General features: G+C 35.7%; 1 protein-coding gene across 1 annotated transcript; it reads right to left on the minus strand.

The window, feature by feature from the left end:
• Positions 1-5,282: 5,282 nt before the first annotated feature.
• LOC149946422 (uncharacterized) lies at positions 5,283-9,780 on the minus strand. The gene is made up of 2 exons (XM_090172916.1): positions 9,643-9,780; positions 5,283-5,940 (listed from the first exon to the last, which is right to left on the minus strand). The coding sequence occupies exons 1-2, from the start codon at positions 9,722-9,724 to the stop codon at positions 5,663-5,665; spliced, it is 360 nt and encodes a 119-aa protein (XP_090029042.1). The 5' UTR covers positions 9,725-9,780; the 3' UTR covers positions 5,283-5,662.
• Between the last annotated feature and the right edge of the window lie 938 nt (positions 9,781-10,718).

Raw genomic sequence — 10,718 nt, forward strand, 5'->3', positions numbered from 1 at the left:
GGTCAAGGGGTGTTTTGAACCCTCTACACGTCATCATTCCAAACGTATCGAGAATTCCTTCAATGTACGTCGTTTGGTTTAGAGATATAGATCCGTTTTTTCCATATCAATACTAATAGATAGCACATTCCCTGCTAAGCCAAGATCGTGAATTTCGAATGCTTCTTGCAACTTTTTCACAAAGCGTTCGGCAGTCTCGTCATCTTTGGCGATTATAGGGGTGTCGTCTACATAGATGCCCAATACTACACGGTCTTCTAGATTATAGTAGATGCAGGGATCGGCCTTTGATCTCGTCAAGTTGGCTGCCTTAAGAAATGTGTCGAAATGACTGTTACATTCTCGTCCAGACTGTTTTAGGCCATATAAACTCTTCTGCAAGTGGCAAACCAAGTCTTCATCTCGTTCTTCAACAAACATTTATGGTTGTTCCATAAAAATGTCTTCTTGGAGCGTGCCATTAAGATAAGCGGCGGAAACATCTACGTGTCGAATTATCTAATTCCATTTGACAGCGAGAGCAATTAGAATTCTTAAGCTTTTCATTTTATGCCTGGTGAATACGTGTCAATGAAATCTATTCCAGGGATTTGTGAAAATCCCTTGGCCACAAGCCTCGCTTTGTATCTTTCGAGTGTACCATCTTTGTTAAACTTCTTTCTAAAGACCCATTTTGACCCAATTATTGTCCTTCCTTTAGGTCGTGGTACCAATTTCCAGGTGTCGTTGTTTCGCAGCGTATTAATTTCCTCGGTCATTGACTCTGTCCATTTCTCAGCGTCAACTCCAGATATAGCTTCTTTTACTGTAGTTGGATCTGGATTTATTACTTTGCAAGCTCTCTTACAGTTGCTCTGTTTCTTCGCTATTCTTTCTGATCTTCTCAGTGGTACTATGTTTTTCGGAATGGTTACTGGCGTACTAGGATGAATCGTTGTCTACCATCGAAGTTGACTGCTTCCCCTGCAGTGATTCTGCTTCTTTATTCTTATCCTTCCGTTGTACTTCAATGACATCCTCCAATTCTTCTTTCCAAAAACGTATTTCATCTGAGTTTTCACTCTCCGCAGCGATAATATTTTCTTTCAAAGGATAGACATTTTCTTCAAAAATGACATCGCGACTAACGAATACTTTGACCGTTGTAAAGTTCCATAATTTGTAACTTTTCACTTCTTCCGGATAACCTATGAGAACAGCTTCTTCCGCTTTTGGATCTAACTTCGTGCTTTTGTCCAGTTTACTTCTTACTGACCAAACACGACATCCAAAAGTTCTTAGGTATCCAATTTGGCCACTTTTCCGGTCCAAAGTTCTTCTGGTATTTTGTTTTTGATCGCCTTCGAGGGACAGCGATTTCTAAGGTAAGCCGCCGTACTCAGTGCATCTGCCCAGAAACTTCTTGGAATTCCAGACTCAAGCAGTAAACATCTTGTCATGTCCATCAGAGTTTGATTTGCCCTTTCCGCGACTCCATTCTGTTGCGGTGTCGCTGGGATTGTTAGTTGGCGTGCTATGCCATTATTCTTCAGGTAGTCGTCGAATTTATCACTAAGGTATTCTCCTCCGTTATCGGATCTTAAAGTCCCTATTTGAAGTACTAGGGTAGCTTCCGCTCTAGCCTTAAAAGCTTTGAATTTGTCAAGGGCTTCGCTTTTATTCTTCATAAAATAAACCGAAATGTGTCGTGAAAAATCGTCAACGAATGTCATGACATATTTGGAGCCACCTTTCGAAGTAGGCTCTATTTTACCCAAAACATCGGAATGAATCAACTCTAGCGGCCTCGTAGCTCTCGTAGCTTGGTTGGTCGGAAATGGCTTTCTTCTTAATTTGCCTAAGATACAGATTTCGCAAATTTTAGCTTCGGATTTTTGCGGATATCCTTCTTTCAGTAAAATGTGCAGCGCTTCATTGTGTACATGACCCATTCTTTTGTGCCAAACCTCTTGGCTAGCTCCTTTTGTAAGTTTGGCTACTCGACTGATGATTTCTTCTTCGACTTTATATAGTCTGCCTTCGCGAGTTGCAGTTAATATGACTTGGCCATCTTGTTGCTTTATGGTCGCCATTCTTTCTATAAATTCTACGGAATAACCAATTTCTTCAATTCGTCCTACAGAAAGGAGATTTCCATCCAAATCTGGTACGTATAAGACGTTTTTCAATTGAATATTAAACGGTGCATTGTTTATTGTAGGGCGAAATTCCATAGTCCCTTTTACTTCTACACGTATAACGTCTTTATTCGCAACTTCAACTGATGATATAAAATCGGCGCAGAAATTAGTCATATTATCCCTCCGGGAAGACATATGATCCGTCGCTCCACTATCGAGGTACCAAATGTTTACGTTAGAGACCTTCCCTTTTTTCTTCCCTAGATAGAGAGCTTTATTGGAGACTAATATGTTCTCTTCGTCCGCGACCGTCTCCTGATACTGAGCTTTCATTGCGGCTTTTTTCTTTAGCTCTTCGCCTCTGGACGCGATAACTTTTTTCCGGGCATTCATTCGCTATGTGGCCATGTTCCCCGCAACAGAAACATTTTACAAAACGAATAATCGACTTCTTTCCCCTTCTGATATTTTTATAGATTGTATTTTTACGGGTAACTAATGCCTTTCCACTATTTGGTCCTTCGTTTGCGTTTTGGCACTCTTCTACTTCGTCTCTTCTATTCGACAGCGAGCCTAGCCTTGACTAATTTCGTGGTTAATGACGCTATATCATGCTCCAAATTCAAAATGGGGTGCTCATATGATTGTGGAAGGTAAACCCATATCCACATGCTTCTAATTTCCTATGCAAGTCCATAATTCTTGCTAGGTAGATCTGATTCTTTTCATCTATCTTCTTATTTACATTAAAGAGATCTCTCAATAATTGTAATATATGTAAAAGACCATACTTCGTGTGCATGTCGGCTAATGTGGTCCATGTTTCTGATGCTCTTGGGTGAATTCCAATGACATCCAAGAAGTTATCTTCAACCAACAAGAAAAAGAAAGATATTGCCTTATCGTTGTTCTTCCTCTCGGCAATTGACATTGCAGGTCCATAGCCAGGGTCTACAGCTTCCCATAAGCCCTTACTATTGAGAGCAGCCTTCATTCGAATAGACCACGAATGGTATTTCGCTTTGTCCGACGACAATCGAGCTATCTTGAATTCGTCTCCTTGGGTAGCCATCTTATTTGTCTAGGTGTTTGGGGCGTCTCCCTTCTCGTTATAACTTCTTCGTTTCGCGTAGTTAATTGTTCACTTCTTCGATTAGGCTTTGCTTATACTCGCGCACTGGAAGGTTGTTAAACCCACAACCTGTTGATAAAAATGTGTAGAGCACTAAGCGTATTCTAAAGACATTAAACGCCGGAAATAACGAGAGTAAAGTAACACTAAGAAACGGTTTATTAAGTTTGAGTTTACATGTATTGCGCTTCACGCTAAAAACAACGAACTGCGGGTTTTCTCTCCCGACAACAAAACAGTAACACACACAAAAGAGAGGGTACAAAGTTCGCTGGTCTCACAAGTCCGGCATAAATAGGATGGTTGATGCGGTCAGTCTATCTGTCCGTACACACACTAACACATTCTATTGGTCTGCCTCGACCATAGCCCTAAGTTGGATACAAGATGAAAGGGACAATATCACTCCTTTTGTATCAAACCTAACTAAAGAGATTAAAAAATTGACGAACTCCAAAGACTGGGCTCACTGCCCAGGCACCCAAAATCCCTCGGACCTACATACCCGTGGTCTGTCCGTAGACAAACTAGCAAAGAGCGAAATGTGGTTTGTCGGGCCCCCTGGTTAGCTTTGGATAAACCAAAATGGCCTAACCAAAAACTAACCAATTTAGATTTAAACCAAACAGAAGTCAACAAAGAAAGGCGAAAGGTCACAACATTAGCGGTAGAAGTTAAACCAATAAGGAGTTTAGAAAACTTAATTAACATATGCGACTATAGTTCAATCGGGAGCCTGTTACGAGTAACGGCGTACATATTTAGATACTACGAACTAAAAATTGGGATTAAAAATTGGAAAGGCCAAACCTTGCGAAGCTCCAACAGCTCCTCTACCATTAGAAAGAATAAAAGAAGCGCCTCCTTTCCAAGTAACAGCCATCGACTTTGCAGGGCCGCTATACATTAAACGGGGGGAAGACAGATTAAAATGTTACATTTGCTTATTTACCTGTGGGGTAACGAGGGCGCTGCATTTAGAACTAGCGCACTGTATGACTACGGAGGATTTCCTTCTGGCATTCAGATGTATTGTAGGCAGAAGAGGCCTACCGCGTACAATTTTTAGTGACAACGCGCTTACTTTTAAGCGCGGGGACCAAGACCTTCGCTCAATTTGGAAAAATGTAAAAACAAATCAATTGAAAGAATTTTTCGGACATAGGGGAATATCTTGGCAATATATTGTAGAACGCGGAAGCTGGTGGGGTGGAACGTGGGAATTAATGGTAAAATCCACAAAAACTATTATGAGAAGGGCGTCGGGCCAAACTACCCTAAACTTTTCTGAAATTAGTTTATTGAAACTGAAGCCGCGATAAATTCCCGCCCCATTAGTTATGTATATAATGATGCCAAAGAACCTTCCCCCATTACACCCGCACATTTTTAACTGGAAATTGGCTTACGTGCGTACCACCGCACAAAATAGCGGATATTAAACTACCAGCTACTAGAACCGAAATGGCAAAAAGACTAGCTTGCCGTCAATCATTGACCAACCGGTTATTAAAAAAATGGAAAACCGGATACTTGTTAAATTTAAGATCGGCACACCACAATTGCGCTCCAAACAAATACTCCAAACTAAAATTAAATGACGTGGTATTGATCCACCAAGACAATGTGCCTAAGCACATGTGGAAGTTAGGTGTAATTACTTCAGTGTAAGAAAATTTAAAATATGAGAGTCAATATGAGTAAAACAACTAATGGAAATTGTAGTCTTAGGAAAAGGATTAAGGTCAAAAAATATTATCATTACTCCGCACCATAATTTAATACATACAATATTATGCTTTGCTAGCTAGATATGATAATTGAGCCACAAATTAATTATGACTAGATTCATTATTTTTAAAGTTTGTCTTAAATTAACGTGTTTACAATCCTGGCTTTTAAATTTTTTTAAATAAAGGGTTAAACATCAAATAACGAAGTAAATTTTAGCGTAGAGTAATTGACGTACTTCAGCATTTCAGTTGTTTTAATTTTATCTAATTATATTGAAGTTGATTTACTGAAATATATTAGTTTATTACTTTTTCATTCAGTTCACTCGAAATATAATGAAAGTAACTCTTTAAAGTCCAAGACATCTTAGATAATTTAAAAATTGTAATTATTTTTTACGCGTAGAAAATATACAACGTTTGAGAGGATAATCCTTTTAGTCGAATTATTGTTACTCGATTCCAAACCAAACTCTTACGTTAAAAAACTTGGCGAATGGAATAGATAATTAACAGAATATCACTCATAAATAATTTTTTAATCGACAAAGAGAAAATATTATCATAATTGTAAAATATATATGACGTTTCTCTGAATATTTACAATACTTTTATCCGTAACGTTAACCAACAAATTAAAGTTAGTTTATTTCGAATCGCTAAATTTATCTTTTATATTATTGTTTCTTATTATACCCTATAGGGCAACAATATTTGGCAATATCTTTGTTCAGAGCGTTGGAGCCTCCCTCTACTTTGGAGTCCTGCTTTATTTCGACGTCTTTGAACGCGTTGTCGAGTTGCTCTTCAGTTAACATATCTTTAAGTTGCCTCCGAACAATCGCTTCGAGCTGCGGGTTTCCTTTCGCCTTCTCTATCATGCCTCTCATTGATTTGTTCATAGAATACAAAAGAGTTTCGAGAGGTGGTCGTGATTTGACATTATCTAAACCATCTAAAACAAAGAAATTTGGAATACCGGGTTAGTCTCTTGAACTAATTGCTAACGTGGCACGTTTAACAAAAGTATGTTTATTCTATATCTTTTCATTACCAAAATTTTTAAATCACCTGAAATTAAAAACACCCTTTAAGTAATGCAGCGTTCAATAAATAATATAAATTGTTAACACAAAATTGGTTAAGGTTAATAATCATTGCAAGTGTGACCTAAAGGAATTTACAAAACCATCCTAGGCATTGTAACCAAGTCACCCCACTTGAAGGCTTTAAAGGTCGTTAGCTGACTTGGGTGGTGTCTTGGAAATTATCGTAGCTAGCTTATTAAAAAATTTGATAATTATATTGAAGAAAATCAGTATCAATTTAGACTATCAACTCTACGTCTTAACAGGATCAAAGTAGTTTTAATTTATAAACGTATAACGGCCAATCAACGACTAACTCAGGTAAAGTTACTTACAGAAAACGTTCCATTTAGACTGGGTGGTATATTACCCTCCTACGCATTGTAACCCAGCAGCCTGAATTAAAGGCTTCAAACGTCGCTTGATGACTTAGGCCTAAGGTGGTGCCTTGGGTATTAGCCTAGCTGATTATTATTATTATTAATAATGTCATGAAGATTAAGCCTTAACGTATGGTTTAGCATTGTTGACGATCATTTAGTGGGACCTTTTTCTCTACCACCCAGACCAAATGGTGAGACATATATACGTTATTTGAAAGATACTTTAGCCGAGTTACTCGAAGATGTTTCATCGGAAACGAGACGAAGCACTGGGCTTTTGAATAAGAGCTTCAGCTCATTTTAGTCGGGATGTTAGAGGTAATCTGGATGAAACGTATCCTTCGAGGTGGATAAGTCGACGCTGAGCAGTTGATTTAAACCGACGCGATTTTTTTTCACTGTGACATCTTAAATATTAAGTCTACAAGAGGTTAATAACTTGCAAGAAAGCATAACTAAAGGTTGTGAGACTTTTCGTAACACGCCTGTAAATTTTTAACAAGTACATGAATTATTTCTACGTTGGGCTCACGCTTGTATTAAAGACACAGGTGGTAATTTTAAACAATTATTCTAAAAGTGTAAACTTAGAAATGATTTTGTTTATATAATTTAAATAATTTGAAACATTTGTAACGAATATCTGACAAAAACCTTATATTAATTTTACTTGGAAAAGTATCAATACTGTGAAATAGGTGGTATTTATTATCAGTCTTATCAAATTTCTAACAGCTCATGTACTACCTTTTATTACTAGTTTTAGTTTTATGGCTTCACCAACAAAAAACAACTTAGGAATATACAAAAAGAAATTGAAAGAAAAATATTGTTTGTCAGTTCTAAGGCTGCATACTGGTTTTAGGGGTAGTTTTTTGGAAAACTTAACGCTAAAACGAAGCACTTAAGGACACATTCTGTAAACATTTTCGAATAATGGACCAAAAGAACAAACTCTAAGTTTTCGACATTATCTGAAACACCCTGTATTTATAAATGATTCTACCTGAATAAGGTTGAAGGGCTGCATTATGTTATGGAGTTCAGATATTGAATAAAAAAAATTTTATTTCTTGATAAATTTTAACAATTTGAAAACAAAATATATTTAAGTATATTTTTTAATGTTGCGAAGAAATTTCCGTTGAATTTTCTCATTCTTTAAACTGATATACATATTTAAGGAGGCTCAAGTTGTAAAAAGTTGCATTATAAAGATACGAAAATTAGATACGGTGTCTGTTATTTATTTTTCAGTGATTCTCAGTTGTCTTTTAGTAACTAGCAGTAGTTAATTTAATGAGATTTCTGAAGAGTTTTGAGTTGACTTTGATTGACTAACGGGGTAATGTAATGTATTTACGGGTCATAACTGTCCATTTAAGTCAAAATTTACCAGAAAATTCAGCTGATGTTCGAGTTATTTCCGTTCACTTAAGTGACTTGCGGAAAACTGCGAACCATTCCTGAACAGTTTCAGGTTAGTTTCGGTATCTAATTGCTTATATCCGGTTTCTTATCGGTCCGGTAATGTCCGTTGGTTCGTTGGTTTTTATCGGTTTCTTGCCACCAATGATTTTATTTCACTTTTCCGGCCTATTTTTTCGTACTGAATATAAAACGTTGGTAGTGGTGTGGGTTAGGTGACACGCGCATAATTTTAATCTCATAAATGACCCGTTGTAACACTTAGTTATTAAAGGGACCAACATATTAAAAAGGTACTTACAAAATAGAGACTCATTATTATGAAGAACACTAAGATCGCTAGATAATTATTTTTTATTTCGAGTAGCAAAAGGCCTTCCAAGAGACATTTTAAGGCGTAGAGCGAATTATTGACATTTATTTTAATTATATTCGTGAAAACTAGACCTTAAAGCTATATTATTGCTAAGACGGTTTAAGAAATTTTGGGATATTCAGAGGTCATTAATGATATTAATTGTTTCTTTAATAATAACACCCATGATATCACAAGGTTTTAGTCTTTGTACACTTGAAAATTTTAAAACTGAGACACAATTCTTTAAAGCTCACGCTAAAAATAGTGTATGGTACACTTCTATGCCTTAGAATGCAACGGAGTAAGGGTCACCAGGACAAGTGGCGTATAAACTACCAGCCTGGCCCTACAGTGAGGGAAGTATCCGGGCCCTTAGGTTAGAGCCTATTAAAATTATTGGTGAATCCACAACTAAATCTACCCTTCAGGTAAATATTCCCGAAAACAAATTTTCCCACTATAATATTATCACTTAGCAGAGGACCACCCTAGGAGGTTTTTCTTAGGTAATTACTATAACTTCTTGTTTTTTTTTTCATCATAAAGAATATAATTCAGTTTGGGAAAAAGTGAGAAGAACCTTACAAACAATATTTACTATTAAAGGTTCAGGGAAAAAAATTCTTAATTTAAGTACAGAAAGCTTTGAAATGTGCCCTTCAGACAAATAATCTTGCGAAAAAATATTCAAAATAAATTTTTTCTTCAGATAACATTTCTGGATAAAGCTGACACTAGTATACAAGCGGGGTTTGATCCCAGCAATTGTGAAATTGAGGTTCAGAGACAATGAAGTACATTCCGATTCAGCATTTACAAACACAAAATATGGATCATAAGTAGCAATGCTTTTAGTTTTAACATGATGAACCTAGCCAACTTATCCGATAGAAAATTGGTCATATTAAAAAGCGACAGAAATAATTTTTGAAAAACCTTTTTAATAAGCAACGAGACAGAAAAATAAATTAACATATGATCGGAAGAAAATGATAACAACCAATCATGTGATTTAATGACGTCAGAAATAATAGCGGTCAATGTTGAAACTAAGTCCTTTCTAAGCATTTTATCTCCTGTTGAATAACCTTCAATTATGATACGATTTCATTTACGGTCTGACATAAGAATCTACGTAATATCAAGTATGCTGTTAAAAAAATATTTTTGAAATTCGGTTTGCTAAATAATGTAAATAGTGATAATAAGGTTATAATATTAACTCTTTTGGTTATTTTCCCTGGCTTAGCAATGCTTGAATTAAAATTTGTGCAAAGGATTTAAAAAAAGAAACTTTAAACATATCAATAACTGTGGATGGAAAACGTGAATAACTTAAAATCGTAAATAGTTATTTATAATAATTACGATGATTTCTTAAATTTAGTGATATTTCTTACCTAACGGGAGACTCCATGCTTCGATTAGCAATGTAAAATAGACAAAGCATAAAATAATAGTCAGTTTCATCACTGTAGACATTGCGAATGTGAAGGCGTGTGTTAATGAAACTAATTTGCAGATCGTTCTATTTCAACTGTTGATTTCACCCTAGTTTATACTCTTGACTCGAGTTTTTGGTAAGCTTAAACTTTTTTAGAGAGAGATAAGCCCAGTTAGATAAGCTATGACGTACGGAGCAAATGTGAGATTTTGAAACTACTGATGGCGAAAACAATGCCTATACATTTACCAAATTACTTATATCTACTGATAAGAATAATTTTACCTGATTTAGCAACTTTCAAATTACCCACTCCTTTTAAATGCTTTTAAAACGCTTGTTGAAGCGTTGGGTTTAGGGCTTGGGGTTTGGATAAGAAATATTCGTTTTATTTGATTTAATCTCGAAGCGAAAATTATCCGATCAAAAACCTATTTTTTGCGTATTAAATTGTTTTATAATCGCGAATAATATCCAGAAATAAACAGTTAACCACAATTTTTAAAATAAATCGAAATTTTCGCGGTAAATTTGTTTGTTTCGCCAAGCTCTAGTTGCGCGCAAGGAAATATTTTATGAAATTTATATATAATTTAATTCTTTAAAGGTTATATTGCTACAATGAAGAATGTGGTTAACCGTACAAATTGTCATACCAAATTACATTCTTTAAACTTCGATTCTGTGATGATTGCTTAAATTTTGTTTAGAGTTCATGTCATCATAAACGCTTGAAAAAAGACAAGCAAGAAATACTTTATTCATTTTTACTATCCAGCATATTTAAATAGAAAAATTTGCCTAGTAATGAAGACTGAGGTGTTTAAATGAAAAACACAACCAGCTTACAGCTATGTTAAGTAAGCTGAAAGAATAGTGCTTGTTAACAAAAATTAGCGGAAAAACACTTTTCACATAGTCAGAAAACCGTGTGACATACTGTTCATAATATCTGTCTCCATATCGTCGCTATGGTTAAATATTTTGAATATGTAAGAGCTATTAAGAAACGTATTAAGATATCATTAACAT

The sequence above is a fragment of the Leiobunum rupestre genome, chromosome 4 (assembly GCF_980474605.1).
Source record: "Leiobunum rupestre chromosome 4, qqLeiRupe1.1.hap1, whole genome shotgun sequence".
NCBI classification, from domain to species: Eukaryota; Metazoa; Arthropoda; class Arachnida; order Opiliones; family Sclerosomatidae; genus Leiobunum; species Leiobunum rupestre.

Excerpts from the sequence above, each read along its gene's own strand:
- LOC149946422 (XM_090172916.1), bottom strand. The coding sequence starts at position 9,724 with ATGTCTACAGTGATGAAACTGACTATTATTTTATGCTTTGTCTATTTT. Across the intron at positions 5,941-9,642 it reads AGCATGGAGTCTCCCGTTAG|ATGGTTTAGATAATGTCAAA; the intron begins GTAAGAAATATC and ends TCTTTGTTTTAG.